Source organism: Aquarana catesbeiana, linkage group LG05 (assembly GCF_042186555.1).
Source record: "Aquarana catesbeiana isolate 2022-GZ linkage group LG05, ASM4218655v1, whole genome shotgun sequence".
Lineage (NCBI taxonomy): Eukaryota > Metazoa > Chordata > Amphibia > Anura > Ranidae > Aquarana > Aquarana catesbeiana.
This window is the reverse complement of record NC_133328.1, coordinates 647,391,323-647,414,461: the sequence shown is the minus strand read 5'-3', so window position 1 is coordinate 647,414,461 and position 23,139 is coordinate 647,391,323. Positions and strand designations below refer to the sequence as shown.

The 23,139-nt window shown below is 47.4% G+C and overlaps 1 protein-coding gene across 1 annotated transcript in view; it reads left to right on the top strand.

Moving 5' to 3' along the window:
• The first annotated feature begins 1,061 nt into the window (after positions 1 to 1,061).
• LOC141145654 (uncharacterized) overlaps positions 1,062 to 23,139 on the top strand; it is a 37,802-nt gene continuing 15,724 nt past the window's right edge. Inside the window, exon 1 of the mRNA XM_073632490.1 lies at positions 1,062 to 1,201. Within this exon, the coding sequence (XP_073488591.1) occupies positions 1,180 to 1,201 (22 nt within the window). The 5' untranslated portion in view covers positions 1,062 to 1,179. The remainder of the gene's footprint in view (positions 1,202 to 23,139) is intronic.

The window sequence follows — 23,139 nt, the reverse complement described above, 5'->3', positions numbered from 1 at the left end:
TTTAATAAAGGAAAATTGGGAAGAATGTTCCTTACATTGGTGATCAGTGGGAAGAATGTTCCTTACATTGGTGATCAGTGGGAAGAATGTTCCTTACATTGGTGATCAGTGAGAAGAATGTTCCTTACATTGGTGATCAGTGAGAAGAATGTTCCTTACATTGGTGATCAGTGAGAAGAATGTTCCTTACATTGGTGATCAGTGAGAAGAATGTTCCTTACATTGGTGATCAGTGAGAAGAATGTTCCTTACATTGGTGGTCAGTGGGAAGAATGTTCCTTACATTGGTGGTCATTGGGAAGAATGCCCCTTACATGATTGGGGGTCAGTGGGAAGAATGCTCCTTACATTGGTGGCCAGCGGGAAGAATGCTCCTTACATTGGTGGCCAGCGGGAAGAATGCTCCTTACATTGGTGGTCAGTGGGAAGAATGCTCCTTACATTGGTGGCCAGCGGGAAGAATGCTCCTTACATTGGTGGCCAGCGGGAAGAATGCTCCTTACATTGGTGGTCAGTGGGAAGAATGCTCCTTACATTGGTGGCCAGCGGGAAGAATGCTCCTTACATTGGTGGTCAGTGAGAAGAATGTCCCTTACATTGGTGGTCAGTGGGAAGAATGTTCCTTACATTGGTGGTCAGTGGGAAGGTCACTAGGGACAGATGCCACCTGCTGGATAGAACAAGAACGACACCTGCCTACAAGGCGGGTCTATTTATAAACAACATCCATATTTCAAGCATGTAACTGATTGGTGTACTACCATCTTTGTCCTCAAAGTCACATAAAATTGAGGAACATGGGTACATCTCCAAAGGTAGAGCTCAGCTCCACAGGCTCTTTCTTTGACAATCCCTTGCCTAAAATCTTTGAAAATGTTCAGAAATTATTTTTGGAATTTGAGTAAAGGCCCCTGAATCGAACCCAGGCACATTCATCGATCACTACCTAACACCAGCAAATAAAAGTAATTATTTCCTAGAGATGCCTCTGAGCCCAGCCCCCAATACAGGATTCTTTATATTGTTTGCAGAGTTTGTTATCTGGAGGGAGATGTGCAAGTTCAGGGCGGAATATTCAGCTTGGGGAAGTCAAGAGGAAGGAAATACGAAAGAGAGTGAAGAGTATATAAGAGAGGAGCCGGGACTCTGGAGGGAGCAAACACAACACAGAGAGAGACCATGGCTGGTGCTCCAGGGACGGGTATGATTACATATTATTATAATCAGGGGGGATTGTAGGGTGAAATTATGGGAGATTCACGGCCAGTGAAGACATCAACAACAGAGTGGAGTCTTCATTAGTCACATTGTTGGTGATTTCCCTTTATTTGGGTCCAATGTGAAAATTGTAACATTTTATATCCTCAGTAACAAAGGATTTTTTAATTAAAGAAGTATATCTAAAGGCAAAAGTATGGAGTGGAGAGGGATAAGAACATCTGTCAATTTTTATTTCTGCCCGTGCCCCCCGTTAGGGAGATTCACCGTCTGCATTTGTCCCGTTTACCATTATCATTGAAAGTGAAAGTAAAAGAAAATACCAAATTTTGGTTTGTCCCCAGAAAAGTGACAGAGGGGAAATCTTCCAATGGGGACACTAGTTCTGGTGGCTTAGGGGGCCCCTAAGAAATTCCCCGAATTTGCAGGGAAAAGTGAAAGGGAAAGTGAAGGGAAATCTCTGCAATGGAACACAGATGGTGAAAACTCCTCCTTACTCTATCCATAATGAAAAAAAAAAAAAAAAAAGATGTGCCCATAGTTCTACTTTAATTAGAGAAAAAACGAATAAGGCTCAACTCCGATACAACACCTTTATTAGGTTAAAATCCAGTGTACAGCAGTCAATCCATACACTACAGAAGGGGGGCGGGGGGATGTAAACAGCTTACATGTTTCGCACCTGAATCTGGTGCTTAGTCTTACCTGTCAATGTGAGAGCCGTGGACTGGAGGTCTCTCCGGTCACAGCTGTTCCATATTCTTTGATTAACTAATTATGCATGTGGGAGTGGCCCTTGGGATACTTTATTTCCCTTCGGCCACCACCATACATATATTCACATGCGTTTTGTCACTACACTAGTTATGACTAAGCACCAGATTCAGGTGTGAAACATGTAAGCTAAGTCAATAAGAATGGTGCTGCGCTAATCCTAATGTACCCCACAGTGCCTAAATGTAAATAAGCAATAGCAATCAGTGGCTTAAGAAGTAAAAAAAGCTAACTTCAGTGTGCTAGTGAATGTAAAAATCAGGCGGTGGCCTATATCACCTATAGTGCTGGAAAAAAATACACGTAAGTGAGCGCGAGTCAGAATAGTGACGTGTAGGTCAGTAGTAATACATCAACCTAAAAAAACATAAATATATATATTGCATCTGAAAACTATTGGAGCCATAAAAAAAACTCCCAAAGAACAAACACAAAAATATTAGAAGTACAAAGTTACACTGAATGTCCGTAGAGATCTACAATCGCTGCAATAAAGTGTCCAATGCCATCAGTAGGTGCTTAAAAGTAGCAATATCAAAGTTCATAGAAAGAGGTGGCTTGTGCAGCAGCAAAACACATTTTATAATTCAAAAAAGTGACTTGTGCATCAGGAGACAACTCAATTAATATTTCAAACGTGCCAAACAGTGACTTGTGCAACAGCAAAGTATTTCAAAATTCAAAAGGTGACTTGTGCAATGTCAAGCAACTCCAATATTTCTTAAAACGTGCCAAACAGTGGAAAGATATGAGCAGTAGTTGGATCTTTACCCGCATTAGCTAGCATGGATAGAAATGTGAAGTGTATACAGGTGCTCTTCATGCAGACAATCCTACACTGGAAGATAATGGCCCCTTACCTCATTGATCTGAGGTTACAGCATAGAACAATCAGGCGCTGCTGGTGTCTCCTGTGGGGATGGGTCCTGCACTCAGGGTTGTCTCTCAGTTTACCTCAGATCCTCCAGGGGTATAATGACCAAAGGGAGACAAGGATGCCATATAGTGTAGTCATTTTGAACTTCACAGAGCTTTATTAATAACATAAACCAAAGTACTCACACAAATTAAAACAGAGGATGCAGTGTATCCAGACGAGCGGCGAGCTCGTACACTGCTGACAGTGGAAGGTGTGCCTATCCCTACGCGTGGCGTCACGGGTCATGTGGCTTCATCAGGGGATGCTAGAGGGCACTTGTGCTCGTCTTTAAATAGACCAGGTAAAACGAATTAATGGCGGCCATTTTGTCGGAGTCCAATGGGAAATTGCCATAGCGGCCATCTTCCTGGAGATGTATGGGAGCGGCCATTTTCTTGGTTATAGAAAGACGGCAGAAACGTCAGCCGGGCTAAGGGCTGGTGTATACTTAATCTCGACGCTATACCCTGTAAGTATCGAGCAGTCATCTGACTTTAGTCTACAGTGGGGGTGGCCAGAGGACAGAATTTGCAATAGCCCTAGGATATACTTAACCTAGTGACGATCAGGGTTGGCATAAACGCGCTACACTGATCACATATACAGGTGATATAGCAGAGTGAATTAACTATAGGGTAACGGATCCGAATTTCATTCTTTGGGAATACCTTCCATTGTAAACAATATACTCTCATACATTGAATACATACTTCATCAGCATATAATATCTTAAACTCTTTAAACATTAAAATTAGAATTAAAAATTAAAAACACGATCTCAGGATAAAAATATAACATATGTTATTTTTAAAATGATAAAAACGCCCTTATAATAAAAAGATCATAATATATGGTAAATAAAAACAGGGGAATCTTTTAAGTGGAACACTTATATGCACTGTAAAAGTGTAATGCCGTAAGCAAAGTGCAGGAACGAGAGATCTAATGGAGTAAGGAGAAGGGATGTAATCATAATATAGGTCCCGATCTAAGAACGAAAATAAATTTGCGTATATTCACGATTAAAAATCACTTAAAAAACAGTTCAAATCAAATTCTGTATTGAGACCCCGCGGTGTGAATGTGTCCAACGTGAATATCCATCTGGATTCGGCCTGGCTGAGGGTCCTGACCTTATGTCCCCCCCCGCCAGTGTCTGATATAGGGTTCAATCCCCCAGAATTTCAGATGTGTTGGGTCTTTATTGTGACATAATGGAAAGTGCTTAGAGACACTATGTTTGTCATAGCCATTCTGGATGTTTTTCACATGTTCTTTAATCCGTGTCCTCAGTGGTCTTTTGGTCCGGCCGACGTACTGGAGCCCACAGCTGCATTCCAGGGCATATACAGCTCCTTCAGTATTGCAGCTAATAAAATTGTTTATCTTGTATGTGTTTCCAGTACTTGTTGATGTGAACTCGTATTTTCTTTCGTTTGGCCTTCTCGTTTTAGTACAGGCAAAACACCTTCTGCACGGAAAGAAGCCTTTCCCGGTAAAAAAGGTAAAGGTTCTTTTAGGTGGATCAATCACATTTTTTACCACCTTGTCCCGAATAGTGGGTGCTCTTTTATATATAAAGTGCGGGTGTGTGGGCAGGGATCCCTGTAGCTGTTTGTCTGCTAGAAGGATATGGCAGTGGCTTTTGATAATTTTTTTCAACTTTCTTATGTTGTGCACTGAAATCTAGAATTAAAGGTGCTCCTCCTAGTGGCTGTTTCGATTTCTCGGTATCTCTAATCAATTCATTTCGATCCATCATAGAGACTTCATGTACTTTCTTTTCTATGAATTGGCGATCATATCCTTTGTTTGAGAACCTTAATGTGAGCTTTTCTGCTTGGTCAAGGAACGTGTTAAGTTGTGTGCAGTTCCGTCTTAATCGTACAAGTTGGTACGTTGAAGAGCCAATTCCTATGGTGGCATCTTTCAATAGGTAGATAACTATTTCTGTGTACATTTTTAAAGTGCGTTTGTGATCTAAGTCCAGATTCTTCTTGTATAATTTCCAGGTCAAGGAATGTTACTTTACTCGTGCTAATGTCCCAGGTTAATGTAATATTTTTGTCATTCCTATTGAGTCTCTCCAAAAAAGCTGGTAAGACGATCCATATCTCCCTTCCATAGAATGAAGATATCGTCGATGTATCTTTTATAGGTCACCAGTTCACTTGGTGTATTTTCAAAAACACTGTCCTCCTCCCACTGGGCCGTGAACAATCCAGCTATGCTTGGGGCGAACTTAGCCCCCATTGCAACTCCGGTGTGCTGTCGGTAATACTTGCTATTGTACCAGAAATAATTATTCTTCAAATTGAAGTCAATACACTTTATTAGAAATTTTCTCTGCATACAGGGTAATTGGGTGTATTTCCTCAAGCCCCATTTTGCTGCTTCGCATGCCAGGTGGTGTGGTATAATAGTATATAGCGAGGCAACATCTGCAGTAGCCATAATCCATGGACCTTCTTCCTTTGGGGTGTTTTCTAGAATCTGCACCATCTCTTTGGTGTCTCTCAAATATGCTTAAGACTAAGCACCAGATTCAGGTGCGAAACATGTAAGCTGTTTGCATCCCCCCCCCCTTCTGTAGTGTATGGATTGACTGCTGTACACTGGATTTTTACCTGATAAAGGTGTTGCATCGGAGTGCTGCCGTCCAGGCTTATTCGTTCGTTCTCTGATCCCAGCAGAGCCTGCACCTGACTTGCCTATCAAGGGTGTATATCACTTGGAACCTGTGCTTTTGAGAGCGGCTTTTCTTTTTCTTCTTTCTACTTTAACCACTTGCCTACCCGGCACCAACACCCCCTCTTCCTGCCCAGGCCACTTTTCATCTTTTGCCGCTGTCGCACTTTGAATGACAATTGCGCGGTCATGCCACGCTGTACCCAAATGAAGTTTTTATCATTTTTTCCCCACAAATAGAGCTTTCTTTCCGTGGGATTTGATCACCTCTGCGGTTTTTATTTACTTGCGCTATAAACAAAAGAAGAGGGACAAGTTTGACAAAAACACAATATTTTTTACTTTTTGCTATAATAAATATCCAATTTAAAAAAAAAAAAAAATTTTTCCTCAGTTTAGGCCGATGTGTATTCTTCTGCATATTTTTGGTAAAAAAAAAAATCGCAATAAGCGTATATTGATTGGTTTGCGCAAAAGTTATAGTGTCTACAAAATAGGGGATAGATTTATATAATCCGACCAGATGTGCTACCGGCGCAAAATTAAAAATTTTCAAGTTTGCTGCAATCATGTAAACCTACACAAAAATGGTAGAGTATCGATATAATATAAAAGTGGATTGCGCTTGCGATAGATTTATAGCATTTTTATTATTTTTAAATTTTTTTTTACTAGTATTGGCGGCGATCTGCAATTTTTATCGTGACATATCGGACACTTTTGACACTATTTTGGGACCATTCATATTTATACAGCGATCATTGCTATGAAAAAGCATTTGATTACTGTGTAAATGTGACTGGTAGGGAAGGGGTTAACACTAGGGGGCGATCAAGGGGTTAAATGTGTGTCCTAGGGAGGTGATTCTAACTGTGGGGGGGAGGGGACTGACTGGGGGAGGTGACCGATCGGTGTCCCTATGTACAAGGGACACACCATCGGTCTCCTCTCCTCTGACTGGACGTGGATCCGTGTGTTTACACACACAGATCCACGGTCCTGCTCAGTTACTGGGCAATCGCGGGTGCCCGGCGGACATCGCGACTGCCGGGCACGCGCATCGGGTCCCCTGTGACGCGGCAGGCGGGCACCCCCTAGTGGCCCAGGAAGGAGATCACGTCATATGACAGTGGGCGGGCAGCTAGTGGTCAATTACTTGCTGATAGTGTTGCCACTTGTCTGGTATTCACCCCGGTAGTCCGGGTTTTTAATCGTGTGTCCGGGTTTCAGGCCAGACTGCTGGTTGGAAGCTAGACAGTGGGGACCTTGAGTGGAGAGCGTGAACAAGTTTTGGTTTTTGACTGCTGGTGATTACTGGGTTGCATTTTTAGGTTCTTTTTGGGGCTTTTCCTTGTAGCTTTTTAATACCTTTTTCTGTCACTTTTTAAACAGCTTTTTTTTTCTTTGCTTCCTTCCTACTTTTCTGGTGGTGTACACAGCCAGGGCTGGTGCAAGGATTTTTAACACCCTAGGCGAAACCTAATTTTGCTGCCCTTTGGCTCCACCCCCTTTGCCCTGCCCATTTATACACCACCTTTTTATAGATTGCTACCATTTTGGGGGGCGGAGTAAGTCACTGAGCCTGGAGGTGGTGGGGGGCATCGGTACGGCGCCCTGGATTGATGTGTGCTCTAGGCCGGCGCCTACCTTGTCTATAGGTAGCGCCGGCCCTGTACAGGGGATATGTACACAGATAATTTAAGGCACTGATGATCAGTGCAGGCCCATGGGCACTGAGTGATACCTATATGGAATGCCACCTCCATCAGTGCAGCCTATCAGTGGGAACCCCTCATAATGGGCACAGCAGGTGTACAGACCCCGGAAATCAGCACAGGGATGGTGAGAACCCCTCATAATGGGCACATCAGGTGTACAGACCCGGGAACTAAGCACAGGGATGGTGGGAACCCCTCATAATGGGCACAGAGGGTGTACAAACCCGGGAACTCAGCACAGGGATGGTGGGAACCCTTTATAATGGTGGGCACAGCGGGTGTACAGACCCGGGAACTCAGCACAGGGATGGTGGGAACCCCTCATAATGGGCACAGCGGGTGTACAGACCCGGGAACTCAGCACAGGGATGGTGGGAACCCCTCATAATGGGCACAGCGGGTGTACAGACCTGGGAACTCAGCACAGGGATGGTGGGAAACTGCCATTCCTCTCCTTGACAGCGAGGTGTGAGGTTGCAGGTTCCTTTGCTCCTTTGCTTCCAGAGACCAGGGACTGGAGTTGCTCCTCTGCCCCAGGAGTGATGCAGGATCCTGGGGAGGACCCTGGTGGAGGCCCCCTGGATAGGCCTCAGCTTGTGGACGACACTGGGCCTGGCCCAAGGAAAGATGAGTCCCTGTCTGCCTTTAGACGGAGGGTTTTTGAAACGCTGAAGCGGATTGAGAAGGAAGAGGAGAAATTGGTAGCTTTGAAAAATGAATTTAAAAAGAAAAAGCAGATTTGTGCCAAAGTGTTCAGCAAGAAAAGACCGGCTCTGAGACCTGAGCTGAAAGACCTGGAACAAGCTCTGTGGAAGCAGAAAGAACTGGTGAGTTCTCTGAAGGAGAATAGTGGAGCATTTAAAGAAAAATATAAGAATGAAGAAAGATTCAGCCAAATGAGAAGAGGAGCCGCTTCCTGCATGGAGGGTGAGGAGACCAGTGAGGAGATGCCGGTACAGACAGCAGAGAGTGAGAAAGTGGGCCCGGAGGATGAGCCCAGCTCTTCAACACCTCAGACATCTGCTGAGTCCTCAATGGTGGAGGCCTCTGTCCCCTTCACTCCCCAGCAATGTGGAACATCTGAGCAGGAGGTTGAAGGTTCTGCCATGCTGGATTTCATCAATAAACTTGAATCCACTCCAGGTGTGGTTTCCCAGAATGATGAGGAGAAGATGGACGCTGTTCCTAGCCCTGTGGAAGAAAGACCTGTGGAGAGACAAGGTGCAGGTACAGTGTGTGTGCAGGATGATGGTGTGAACTTTAATGACAATGTGCTTGCTGAGGGTTGTAGTGCTGCAGGCAGTCAGCCCAGACCCATAGACAATGTACAGCATGCAATAACATCTGCTAATAACTGTCAGCTTCAGTCTGCAGAGAGGTCCATGGACAATACAGAGACTTTGCCTGGACCAGGCACAGCGGCTGTTCCTGTGAATGGTGGAGGAGATGCTGGGTGCAGTAGTGCTACAACTTTCCAGGAGTCTGCAGCAACCATGACTGTGATTGATCCCAGAAAAGAAACCATGTGTTCGGGGGAGGGGGAGGGTCCTGCCTCTAATCAGAAGACTGCTATCCCAGCTGATTCAGACTCTCTGCCAGCAGGTTTGATTGTGTCTAAGGACAAGACTGCAAATGCTGCTGGTGTAAGAAAAACTTATGCTGGTGTTGCTGCTACAGGATCTGGGATGGGAGAGCAAGCAGGGAGGGAGCATGAAAATGTTTTATTTTCCTCCCTGTTTAAAAGGAGGAATGTTGTGCAGTTAACATGGGAAGGCGGTGGAATCCCCCCACATAGGAGGACAGTGGTGGATAAGATTCTACAGATGGGGTTTACACCCAAAGATATCTTCGCCCTGATTAGTCCGGCAGGTTCCTATGAATATGATTTGTCCTTTATCCGTCCGGAGTCTTTGGACATATTTTGGGAGAAGTATGAACACGTGTGTAGGGGCCTGCCGGACTGGAAAGGGCTCATCCCAAAGCTTGTTTCACGCCAGCCCCTCATTAAAATGGTCACAATTTTGGTCCGCAATGAATCCATACCACAAGGGGATTTATCTGTATGGTTGAGGAGGTATGGAGACGTCCTGAGCCCCCTAAAAAAGATAGTGGACGATCGGGGAATATGGACGGGGGGATGGTCTGTGCAGCTAAAATTAAAGGTTGTTGATAATGTCATCCAGCATCTGCCATCCTCAGCTTTCCTGGGGAGGGACAGGCTGACCATCTTCTATCCAGGCCAGCCAAAGCTCTGCAATAAGTGTGGTGATAAAGGGCATCTTGCATCCTCCTGTCCAGTGATGAAGTGCTCTCTGTGTCAGGGTATAGGACATTTGGCGAAGGATTGTAATATCATCAGGTGCAATCTGTGCAATGCGGTGGGACATCCTTACAGTCAGTGTCCTGAGGCAATGCACAACAATCCTGAGCTCATGAGAGAGTTCTTCCACATGGACATGGAGGATGCTCTGAGTTTAGCAGCTGGGGTGCCTGTGAGTTCATCTGAGTCTGTGCCAATACCTAATGTGTCTCCCCAGTCTGTGGTGCCCCAGTCTGTGCCAATACCTAATGTGTCTCCCCAATCTGTGGTGCCCCAGTCTGTGCCAATACCTAATGTGTCTGTGTCTGTGCGTTTACCTAGTGTGCCGTGTCTTCTGTAGGTAAGGTATCAGTTGCCAAAAATGTGTCCAATCCTTCTGTGTCTGTGTCTTCTAAAATTGCAGAGGCAGCAAGAGGTGCTGAGGCAGGTGCGTCAGGTGTGGTGCCAACCCCCCTCCCCCAACGCTGCAGGGTTTCTATTGAGGATTGTGGGGTGCAGAGGAGTGGGGTGGATGGTGGAGAGGTTGGCCTGGTGGTAGATAAGGGAAGGGGGAGTGGGGGGGGGGTGAAGGGGAGGATAGAGGTGGGGGAGGATAGAAGGAGGAGGGGCAAAAGAAGGAAAAAAGGGGGTTCAGTTACCTTGAATCCTAAATTTTTGCCTTTAGAAAATAAGTTTAAGGTCTTGTCTGATGATGATGATGATGAATGGGACCATTAATGTTGCCAGCTTAAGATCAGTGAGTGCTCGTCATATGGCCTTATTTTTGCTCAGCGAGTTTGATGCTGACATTTTGTTTTTGCAAGAAACCCATCTGAGTAGTCTGGCTGATATACATCTGGCAAAGAAGGAGTGGAGACGTGGTCCCTCATTTTGGTCTCTTGCGGCCGAGCCTTATAGCGGAGTTGCAGTCCTTTTTTCTCGTATGGTAACGTGCCGGCGGGTAATTGAGGTAGAGATAGGGAGATGCATGGTCTTAGACATCTCTGTGAAGGGGCAGGACTTGCGCCTGATTAACATCTATGGTCCCCAGACGAAGTGGGACAGGAAATGCCTCTTTGCAAAGATTAAGCCTTTTCTTTTTACGGCCCAGCAAGTTATCTTTGGAGGTGATTTCAACATCATTACTAGGTCTAAAGACAGGAGAGGTTTCAAAAATAAGCTGGGCTATGACACCCTTTTTCTTAATGCGATAGTTAGGGAAGCAGGTCTGGTAGATGCGCACATTAAGCGCTGCCCAGACAGCACGGGGTTCACTTTTCAGCGAGGTAATAGTCAGAGTAGGATAGATAGGTTTTTTTTTAAAGGGGGACTCCGCTTTTTTGGCACCTGTGTGTCGGGCAGTGGAGTTTTCTGATCACTGTATTCTATCTGTGACTCTGAATGCCCCAGACATGCCACCTAGGGGGAGGGGTATCTGGAGATTGAATTCGGCCCTCCTGGAAGATGAGAGAGTAAGACAATCCTTTGAGAGTTTTTAAGCACAGGTAACGATCCTAGACTTTTGCAACAGCAAGTCAGAATGGTGGGAGCTTGTTAAACAGCGGACTGTTGGGCTTTTCAAGGCCATAGGAAGAAAGAAGCAGCAAGATAAGTATATCACCTACCAGCGTTTGCGGAGGAAACTTGACCGCCTTGTTTCGAATGGAGGAGATTCTGGGGCAATCTCTGAGGTGAAGCTCCTCCTTAGGAGACATCAATATGACCAGCATGCCTCTTTGGTTCAGGAGAGGGATTATGGGAAATACCATTCGCCTGACCCTTACCAGAACTGTAAACAGAGTGTAGCAGTTAAGACGGTCAATGGCCTGAGGGACAGTACGGGCTCTTTGACGAAGTCTAGGTCAGGGATCCTGGAGGTTGTCAGGTCATACTATGCTGATCTCCTGGGAGGAAGGAACCTTGATCGGACAAGGATGTTGGGTTTTTTGGACTCTACACCAGGACTGGAAAGTAATGTTCCTTTGATGAATTTGACAGATGAAATCACTGCAGATGAGGTAATCCAGGCTATTGATAAACTAGCCATCAAGAAAACGCCAGGGCCAGATGGTCTGACAGCCGAGTTCTATAAATGTTTTAAGACGATCCTGGCTCCCTACCTTGCGGAGGTTTTTAATGGCTCTTTGAATGAGGGTTCTCTCCCTCCCTCCATGAGGCAATTTGCAGTGATCCTTCTGTCAAAGGGTAAAGATTAGGGATGAGCTTCGTGTTCGAGTCGAACCCATGTTCGACTCGAACATCGGCTGTTCGATCGTTCGCCGAATTGCGAACGTTATGGGCCGTTCGCGCTAAATTCGTGTGGCGCGTCACGGCCCATAATTCACTGCGGCATCGCAGTGCATTGCTGGCTGATGATTGGCCAAGCATGCACTATGACCCACATGCTTGGCCAATCACAGCGCCGTCAGTAGAGAGAGCTGTAATTGGCCAAAGCCAGGGTGGCTTTGGCCAATTATGGCTCAGGGGATTTAGTACACACCCCACACTATATAAGGCCGCCTGCACGGCGGCCCTGTGTAGTGTGTGTTCCGGTGTGCTGAGAGATAGAGAGAGAGAGAGACAGTGTCATTTGATTTGAGTTAGATAGATTAGGCAGAACAGTCAGTCAGTTAGCTGCACTTACAGTGTATTGTGTATATATATGCATCCCAGGTGTTGCATATATATATATACACTGTATTCAGTTTAGCTAGATCCGTTCCTGTTATCTTCTATCTAGACTATTTACATTTAATGCAGTGCGTCCTGCTCACAGTGTTCAGCTAGATCCGTTCCTGCTATTTACATTTAGTGCAGTGCGTCCTGCTCACAGTGTTCAGCTAGATCCGTTCCTGTTATCTTCTAGACTATTTACATTTAGTGCAGTGCGTCCTGCTCACAGTGTTCAGCTAGATCCGTTCCTGCAATTTACATTTAGTGCAGTGCGTCCTGCTCACAGTGTTCAGCTAGATCCGTTCCTGCTATTTACATTTAGTGCAGTGCGTCCTGCTCACAGTGTTCAGCTAGATCCGTTCCTGCTATTTACATTTAGTGCAGTGCGTCCTGCTCACAGTGTTCAGCTAGATCCGTTCCTGCTATTTACATTTAGTGCAGTGCGTCCTGCTCACAGTGTTCAGCTAGATCCGTTCCTGCTATTTACATTTAGTGCAGTGCGTCCTGCTCACAGTGTTCAGCTAGATCCGTTCCTGCTATTTACATTTAGTGCAGTGCGTCCTGCTCACAGTGTTCAGCTAGATCCGTTCCTGCTATTTACATTTAGTGCAGTGCGTCCTGCTCACAGTGTTCAGCTAGAGCCGTTCCTGCTATTTACATTTAGTGCAGTGCGTCCTGCTCACAGTGTTCAGCTAGATCCGTTCCTGTTATCTTCTAGACTATTTACATTTAGTGCAGTGCGTCCTGCTCACAGTGTTCAGCTAGATCCGTTCCTGCTATTTACATTTAGTGCAGTGCGTCCTGCTCACAGTGTTCAGCTAGATCCGTTCCTGCTATTTACATTTAGTGCAGTGCATCCTGCTCACAGTGTTCAGCTAGATCCGTTCCTGCTATTTACATTTAGTGCAGTGCGTCCTGCTCACAGTGTTCAGCTAGATCCGTTCCTGCTATTTACATTTAGTGCAGTGCGTCCTGCTCACAGTGTTCAGCTAGATCCGTTCCTGCTATTTACATTTAGTGCAGTGCGTCCTGCTCACAGTGTTCAGCTAGATCCGTTCCTGCTATTTACATTTAGTGCAGTGCGTCCTGCTCACAGTGTTCAGCTAGATCCGTTCCTGTTATCTTCTAGACTATTTACATTTAGTGCAGTGCGTCCTGCTCACAGTGTTCAGCTAGATCCGTTCCTGTTAAATTCCTACTGACAGGCAGGCTTGTCTGGTTACAGTATATAAAGCTACCTGAAGAAAATTACAGGTGTTCTATTTGATCCTATTAGTACCACGGTCAGGCAGCTAGACTATTTACATTTAGTACAGTGCGTCCTGCTCACAGTGTTCAGCTAGATCCGTTCCTGTTATCTTCCTACTGACAGGCAGGCTTGTCTGGTTACAGTATATAAAGCTACCTGAAGAAAATTACAGGTGTTCTATTTGATCCTATTAGTACCACGGTCAGGCAGCTAGACTATTTACATTTAGTACAGTGCGTCCTGCTCACAGTGTTCAGCTAGATCCGTTCCTGTTATCTTCCTACTGACAGGCAGGCTTGTCTGGTTACAGTATATAAAGCTACCTGAAGAAAATTACAGGTGTTCTATTTGATCCTATTAGTACCACGGTCAGGCAGCTAGACTATTTACATTTAGTACAGTGCGTCCTGCTCACAGTGTACAGCTAGATCCGTTCCTGTTATCTTCCTACTGACAGGCAGGCTTGTCTGGTTACAGTATATAAAGCTACCTGAAGAAAATTACAGGTGTTCTATTTGATCCTATTAGTACCACGGTCAGGCAGCTAGACTATTTACATTTAGTACAGTGCGTCCTGCTCACAGTGTTCAGCTAGATCCGAATCCTGTTATCTTCCTACTGACAGGCAGGCTTGTCTGGTTACAGTATATAAAGCTACTTGAAGAAAATTACAGGTGTTCTATCCCAGCTTAGTGCAGCTACAGGCCATTAGTATGTCTGGAAGGCCAAGAAGGAGAGGCAGACAGTCACAAGCCAATAAGAGAGGGCAAGCAGGCTCTGTGTCTAGTGCTGGTCGTGGAGACGGTGCATCCTCATCAGCACGTGGCCATGGGACACGCTTGGCCTTTTTTTCGGCAGCTGGCCGTGTTGAGCCGCAACATGCGGAAGACTTGGTCGAGTGGATGACCAAGCCGTCCTCATCCTCCTCATCCTCTCTCACCCATGCCCAGAGTGCTTTGTCTGGCAAAGCAGCGGCCTCTTCCCTCAGCTCAATGTCATCAGTGACTCCTTCCCTAGCTCCACCATGTCCTCATGAGGATTCCCTCGAACTGTTTGACCACAGTGTTGGGTACATGCTCCAGGAGGATGCCCAGCGTTTGGAAGGCTCTGATGACGATACTGAGCTCGATGAAGGCAGTAACATGAGCGCGGACAGAGGGGGTGCCCAAGAAGGACAGCAATCTGGCAGTCATGCTCCCCCTGCTGCAGCATACTGCCAGGTTTGCTCCAGTGATGAGGAGGGAGGGGATGATGAGGTCACTGACTCAACGTGGGTGCCTGATAGGAGAGAGGAGGAGGAGGAGGAGGAGGAGGAGGAGGAGGAGGCGGCAGCACATCACCAACGAGGCAGGATGCCCTCCAGGGGCCAGCCTAAGGGCAGCACATTGACTGCATCACACTCCAAAGCTCCACATGTGCAGGGCGCTGCAGTCTCTGCGCGTTATTCAAAAAGTTCTTTGGTGTGGGCCTTTTTTGAGACGAGTGCATCAGATCGCACCGCTGCTATTTGCAACATATGTCTCAAGCGTATCTCGCGTGGCCAAAACATCTCCCGCTTGGGTACCACATGCTTGACCAGACATATGTTGACCTGCCATGCAGTTCGTTGGCAAGCGTATCTAAAAGACCCACACCAAAGAACAAAGAGGATCTCTCCTTGCTCCTCATCAGCTGAGATTTCCAACCCCACTAGACCTTCAGTCCTCTCTGAGACCTGCAGTGAGAGGAATGAAGGTGTAGAATTAGGTGTGTCACAGCCAAGTACTTGTGGGCAATCTGCTTTTGGTACACCGACGTCAGATTGTACCAGGCAAATTTCCCTGCCCCAGCTGCTGCACCGCCGAAAGAAGTTTGCTCCCAGCCATCCACATGCCCAGCGGTTGAATGCTAGCTTGGCAAAATTGCTAGCACTTCAACTGCTGCCTTTTCAGTTGGTAGACTCTGCCCCCTTCCGTGAGTTTGTGGAATGTGCGGTTCCTCAGTGGCAGGTACCCAAACGCCACTTTTTCTCACGGAAGGCGATTCCGGCTCTCTACCGGCATGTGGAAGGCAATGTCCATGCCTCGCTGGACAGGGCGGTCAGCGGTAAGGTGCATATTACCGCTGACTCATGGTCCAGCAGGCATGGACAGGGACGTTACCTAAGTTTCACAGCGCATTGGGTGACTCTGCTGGCAGCTGGGAAGGATGCAGGACAAGGTGCAGTAGTGTTGGAGGTTGTTCCGCCACCACGCCTCCAAAATGCTGATTGTGACACACCTCTCTCCTCCACCCCCTCCTCTTCTTCTTCCTCCATGGCCTCTTCCTCGGAACCAGCGGTGCTCCGTAGGCGTTCAAGGGGCTACGCAAGTACGCAGGCCAAAAGATGCCATGCGGTGCTTGAGCTGGTGTGCTTGGGGGACAGGAGCCACACTGGGGCAGAGGTTCTGTCAGCTCTGCAGGGGCAGGTTCAGAGGTGGTTGACGCCACGCCAACTTAAGGCAGGAATGGTGGTTTGCGACAATAGCACCAACCTCCTCTCTGCCCTCCGACAGGGACAAATGACCCATGTGCCCTGTTTGGCTCACGTCCTTAACTTGGTGGTGCAGCGGTTCTTGGGCAGGTACCCGGGCTTACAGGATGTCCTGAGGCAGGCCAGGAAAGTCTGTGTGCATTTCCGCCGGTCATATAATGCCAGTGCTCGGCTGACGGACCTCCAAAAGGAGTTTAACCTGCCCAAGAACCGCCTAATCTGTGACATGCCCACCAGGTGGAACTCAACGTTGGCCATGCTGCAGCGGCTGCACACGCAGCAGAGGGCCATCAATGAGTACCTGTGCGACTATGGCACCAGGACAGGGTCAGGGGAGCTTGGTTTTTTTTCCCCACGCCAGTGGGCCATGATCAGGGATGCATGCACTGTCCTGTCACCATTCGAGGAGGCCACGAGGATGGTGAGCAGTGACAGTGCATGCATCAGTGACACTGTCCCCCTTGTCCACCTGTTGGAGCACACGCTGCGTGGAATAATGGACAGGGCACTTGAGGCAGAACAGAGGCAGGAAGAGGAGGACTTCCTTAGCTCTCAAGGCCCCCTTTATCCAGACAGTGTTCCTGCGTGCCCGCCAATCACACAGGAAGAGGACGAGGAGGAAGAGGAGGAGGAGGAAGATTGTGTCAGTATGGAGGTGGAGCCTGGCACTCAACATCAGCAGCAGTCTTTAAGGGATCAGTCCCAAGAAACACATGGACTTGTACGTGGCTGGGAGGAGGTGGCTGCGGACCATGTCGTTCTTAGTGACCCAGAGGACTCCGGACCGAATGCCTCAGCAAACCTACGCTGCATGGCCTCCCTGATCCTGCAAAGCCTGCGTAAGGATCCTCGTATTCGTGGTATCAAGGAGAAGGACCAATACTGGCTGGCAACCCTCCTTGATCCACGTTACAAGGGTAAGGTTGCGGACCTTATCTTGCCATCGCAGAGGGAGCAGAGGATGAAACATCTTCGGGAGGCCTTGCAGAAAGGTCTGTGCAACGCGTTCCCAGAGACTGGGAGGTTACAAACTCCTGTTTCTGGACAACGTGTTGCTGAGGCTTCGGTCAGTCAAAGAAGGAGCGGTGGAGAAGGTGGCCGTCTGACCGATGCGTTCAGACAATTTTTTGGTCCGCAGCCCCAAGGTATGATCGGTTCCAGCAACCATCGCCAGCGTCTGTTTTACATGGTGCAGGAATACCTAGGGGCAAGATCAGACTTGGACACCTTTCCCACCGAAAATCCTCTGGGTTACTGGGTCTTGAGGATGGATCACTGGCCAGAGCTTGCACAGTATGCAATTGAGCTACTGGCCTGTCCTGCATCCAGCGTTCTTTCGGAACGCACATTCAGTGCTGCTGGAGGCGTGGTAACCGATCACAGGGTGCGTCTGTCCACCGACTCGGTCGATCGGCTGACCTTCATAAAAATGAATGAGTCTTGGATCACCACCAGCTACCAAGCACCTGATGCTGATGTAACCGAATAATTTTTTTGGAAATCTCAGATCCCTTCAAAGACTGCCTATGCTGATGCTGAGTGACTATCCCTGAGTAATTATCCTCTTCCTCCTCAATCATCACGCTGATAGCTTGTAAGAACATTTTTGGTTCTGGGCGCCACCACCAGTGCCTAAGGCACAATTTTTCAGCCCCTGTTTAACAGGGGCGTGTAATTACAATTTTTGATGTAATACTTTGCAGCAGGGCTCGTTCCTGCATTCCAACTAGAGTGTCTGTGAGGGGTTGCAGTGTTGTGGCACCAGCACCAGTGCCTAGGGCCCAATTTTTCTGCCCCTGTCTAACAGGGGCGTGTAATTACAATTTTTGATGCAATACTTTGCAGCAGGGCTCGTTCCTGCGTTCCAACTAGAGTGTCTGTGAGGGGTTGCAGTGTTGTGGCACCAGCACCAGTGCCTAAGGCCCAATTTTTCTGCCCCTGTCTAACAGGGGCGTGTAATTACAATTTTTGATGCAATACTTTGCAGCAGGGCTCGTTCCTGCGTTCCAACTAGAGTGTCTGTGAGGGGTTGCAGTGTTGTGGCACCAGCACCAGTGCCTAAGGCCCAATTTTTCTGCCCCTGTCTAACAGGGGCGTGTAATTACAATTTTTGATGCAATACTTTGCAGCAGGGCTCGTTCCTGCGTTCCAACTAGAGTGTCTGTGAGGGGTTGCAGTGTTGTGGCACCAGCACCAGTGCCTAAGGCCCAATTTTTCTGCCCCTGTCTAACAGGGGCGTGTAATTACAATTTTTGATGCAATACTTTGCAGCAGGGCTCGTTCCTGCGTTCCAACTAGAGTGTCTGTGAGGGGTTGCAGTGTTGTGGCACCAGCACCAGTGCCTAAGGCCCAATTTTTCTGCCCCTGTCTAACAGGGGCGTGTAATTACAATTTTTGATGCAATACTTTGCAGCAGGGCTCGTTCCTGCGTTCCAACTAGAGTGTCTGTGAGGGGTTGCAGTGTTGTGGCACCAGCACCAGTGCCTAAGGCCCAATTTTTCTGCCCCTGTCTAACAGGGGCGTGTAATTACAATTTTTGAAGCAATAATTTGCAGCAGGGCTCGTTCCTGCGTTCCAACTAGAGTGTCTGTGAGGGGTTGCAGTGTTGTGGCACCAGCACCAGTGCCTAAGGCCTAATTTTTCAGCTCCTGTTCAACAGGGGCATGTAATTACAATTCTTGATCTAATATTTCACAGCAGGGCCCTGTGAGCGCTTACAGTGTTGTGGCCACAGCAACACCTAAGGCCCAAATTTCTGCTGAGTATATAGGGCAGGACCCTACTTTCAAACATCTAACTTACAAACGACTCCTACTTGCAAACGGAAGGAGACAACAGGAAGTGAGATGAAATCTACCCCTAGGAAGGGAAATTCTCTCCTGTAAGAGTTAATATGGGAAAACAATTTCTCCTTTCCACTGATGCTTTCCAATCCTTGTTCCACAAAAAAACCCAAATTTTCAAAAAACATTTTTCATTGGGACAAAAAAGTGAGGTGAAATCTTCTGAAGAGGAGGAAAGACAGCAAAACAAATGTCACAGGGGTGATAACCCTTCCCTATGTTTTCCAAAAAGCTTAGAAAAGATTTTTTGGCTGGAGCTAAACACATTAAAAATGTTCAAAATTACAAACAGATTCTACTTAACAACAAACCTACAGTCCCTGTCTTGTTTGCACCGCCTGTATACTGCTGTTCAGAGTATATAGGGCCTGGTGGCCCCACACCTTTCCTTATTTTAATTTGGGTGCGGGGTTCCCCTTAATATCCATACAAGACCCAAAGGGCCTGGTAATGGACTGGGGGGTACCCATGCCGTTTGTCTCACTGATTTTCATCCATATTGCCATGACCCGACATGACATTAAACCCGCAAGCAGTTTTAAATGAGATTTTTTCCTTTAAAAATGACATTTGGTGCAGGGACTGTTCTAAACATGGGAAACACGCGTCACTTTACAGGCATACTATAGACACCCCCCAGGTACGATATTTAAAGGAATATTTCACTTTTTTTTTTTTACTTTAAGCATCATTAAAATCACTGCTCCCGAAAAAACGGCCGTTTTTAAAAGTTTTTTTTGCATTGATACATGTCCCCTGGGGTAGGACCCGGGTCCCCAAACCCTTTTTAGGACAATACCATGCAAATTAGCCTTTAAAATGAGCACTTTTGATTTCGAACGTTCGAGTCCCATAGACGTCAATGGGGTTCTAACGTTCGTGCAAACTTTCGGTCCGTTCGCGGGTTCTGGTGCGAACCGAACCGGGGGGTGTTCGGCTCATCCCTAGTAAAGATCCTTCAATGATTGGAAATTGGCGCCCCATTAGCCTTCTTAATGTCGATAGAAAGATACTGGCAAAGATTTTCATTGGCTATTATCACCAGTTGCAGGCAGTTTGTTATCCCGCCACCAGCACTGTTCGGTCCAAGGTAGAAGCACTTTCTCAGCGGTGTTAGCTGTCTGGGAGGCCTTGGAGCGTTGTAGGGCTGCTGGTTGGGGTAAATGTTTGCTGACATTGGATCAGGCTAAGGCCTTTGATCGGGTTAATCCTGAGTACTTGTGGCTCCTTCTTGACAAATATGGCCTGGAGGGGGGTTTCATTGATTGGCTCAAGATTTTGTACAAAGGGGCTGAAAGCTTTCCTCTGGTTAATGGTTGGCTCGGCAGCCCTTTGCGGTTGGCTCGGGTGTGCGTCAGGGGTGTCCATTGAGTCCTCTGCTCTATGTGTTTGCAATCGACCCCTTCATTAGAAGGCTAGAGAGTGGACTGTTGTGTGGGGTACCTTTGGGCAGGGGCGTTGCTAGGGGGTGGCTTTTGGGGCTATAGCCCCGAATCTGAGGCCAATAGCCCCGAGTCTCTGCAGGGGTCCCCAAGGGGAGGGGAGGCTCTCTGGGGACCCTTATGTAAGTGGGGGCTCTCTGGGGACCCTGATGTAAGGGAGAGGCTCTCTGGAGACCCTGTTTTTAAGGCCTAGGCTCTCTAGGGACCCAGATTTAAGGGGGAGGCTCTCTGGGGACCCTAATGTAAGGGGGCCTCTCTGGGAACCCTGATGTAAGTGGGGGGCCCTCTGGGTACCCTGATGGAGGGGGGAGGCTCTCTGAGGACTCTGATGTAAGGAGGAGGCTCTCTGGGGACCCTGATGTAAGGAGGAGGCTCTCTGGGGACCCTGATGTAAGGTGATGTAAGGGGGGCTCTCTGGGGATTTATATACACCAACACGTATATTACTGTACATACATGTGTATGCCCGCCCAAGCATATGACTTTCTTTACTACGCTGCTATGGGCTCTAGCCCCAGATCTTTTGTAGACCTAGCAACACCCCTGCTTTTGGGCATCGCTGGTGAGCCTCCTTTGAAGGTTGTGGCCTATGCTGATGATTCTGTTTTTATCTCTGGGACTGGGGAGGCGCAGGAGGTGGTCTCAGTGATAGGGCAGTATGCAGAGGCATCAGGTTCAAAGGTCAACCAGGACAAGTGTGAAGCTTTCTGGATGGGTGTGGAAGGTGAGAGCTTTGTTCTCCCGGATGACTTCCCGGAGCCCCAACAAAAAATTTGAGTTCTAGGCATTGAATTCAGCCCAGGTGACTATGGTCATGCAAATTGGGTGAACAGGCTGGAGAATGCCGATGCCAAGGTGGCAAGCTGGAAAGGTTGGCAGCTTTCCTTGAGGGAAAAGGTTGATCTGATCAAGACTTACCTGATTCAGATTTTTCTGTAAGTCAGTTTTGTTTGCATCTTGCCAGTTTCTCTCTATACCAGGATCTATAGTTGTTTCTTCCAGCTGTTATGGGGGAATAGAATAAACCTTGTCAAAAGGAATGTGACTTACCTTCCTAGGCGGAAGGGTGGTCTAGGGATGGTCAACCCTGTAGTCTTTTTCTCTCTGATGTTTGTGAAGTACAATCTTGGTAACATGTTGGCAGAGAGACCGCCTGGGTGGGTTGGTATTTTCCAGTCCTGGTTTAGGCCCCTTCTGCGAGACTGGGAGAATGGTGGGCCAGTGAAGAGCCTGAGGGTCAAGCATGAACAGCTCCCGGCTTATGTTGCCCCGTGTTTGAAAATGCTTCGGCAGTGGCAAGTAACAGCAGGAGAAGTCAGATCTCTTCCAAGGAAACTTCTTGAGAAGCGGATCATGAGCTCTGCTTTTTGCGAGCCACTGGCATTGAGGGATTGCCCAAGCCTGGTTTTGGGGGTGGGTTTGCGATTGATTAATTTGGAGAGAATCCCAATGAAGTTTAGGGATCAGGCTTGGCTTGCCTTTCATGGAAAACTATATGTGAAGGGCAACTTGAAGTTTCTTTCCATGAGTGATCGGGGCTGCCCGAGAGTGGAGTGTGGAGGAGTGGTGGAGTCCATGGATCACTTTCTACTTCAATGCCCTTTTAATATAGAGGTGTACAAGAGGGTTGGGAGGGCTCTGAGTATACCCTTCCTCCCCCATATGAGTTATGCAGAGTGGGTGTATGGGGCATTCCAGACTCGTCGGGATTATGATTTGGAAACACTTTTTTTAGTTAGTCTAGTAGTCCGTTATTTCACGTGGAGTGCACGGTGTCAGGTATCCTTACGGAGTAAAATCCTCCCTGTGGAAGTGGTGGTGCAGGACATTCTGGGTGAGGTTGGGAAGATTCGGGGTCTTGAGAAAGGCAGGTGGCAGCAGGAGGCCTGGATAAGGGCGTGGAGGAATATCAGGACTCTGTAGCTGCTGCCTGTTGATCTCGGGGTGTGCGGCTTTTCTTTGTATTCTTGATTCACTCCCCTAGATTTTCAGATCAAATCTATTTTTGATAAAAGGCTCCATGCATGGTGACGGTGATGTTCCTTAGTCTGGCTCTCCCGTAGGTATTGTGTTGTGCGCAATTTAGTTTGTACCATTTATTATGTTCTTGTTTTGTATAATCATATTCAATTATTTTGTAAATATGTTTTATTTATTTTTTATGGTTTTATTGTATATAAGTTGTTGTTTGTAAGATTTTCAATAAACAAAATTAACCCCTCATAATGGGCACAGCGGGTGTACAGACCCGGGAACTCAGCACAGGGATGGTGGGAACCCCTCATAATGGGCACAGCGGGTGTATAGACCCGGGAACTCAGTACAGAGATGGTGGGAACCCCTCATAATGGGCACAGCGGGTGTACAGACCCGGGAACTCAGCACAGGGATGGTGGGAACCCCTCATAATGGGCACAGCGGGTGTATAGACCTGGGAACTCAGTACAGAGATGGTGGGAACCCTTCATAATGGTGGGCACAGCGGGTGTACAGACCTCGGGGGGGTCTGCAAGTGGAGGAAAATACAGCCCAGTTCTAGTAAATGCTGCACTAGTATCAGCAGTAACCAGGAGAATCCATATGGACTAGTAGTGGGCAGCAGCCTGGTATCAGTAATAGCATTGTGTAGCTGGACACTGATCACTCACCCACATCCTCTGCTTTCAACCTGCCATGCTGTGACCAGGGGAGGGTAGGCATTCCAGGGGGCTCGGGGTTATCAGGAAGAGCTGAACGCTGGTATCATATTATCCTGTCTTGAAAGTTGCAGACAGCGAAGGAACTATTGACTGTGCCATGTAATG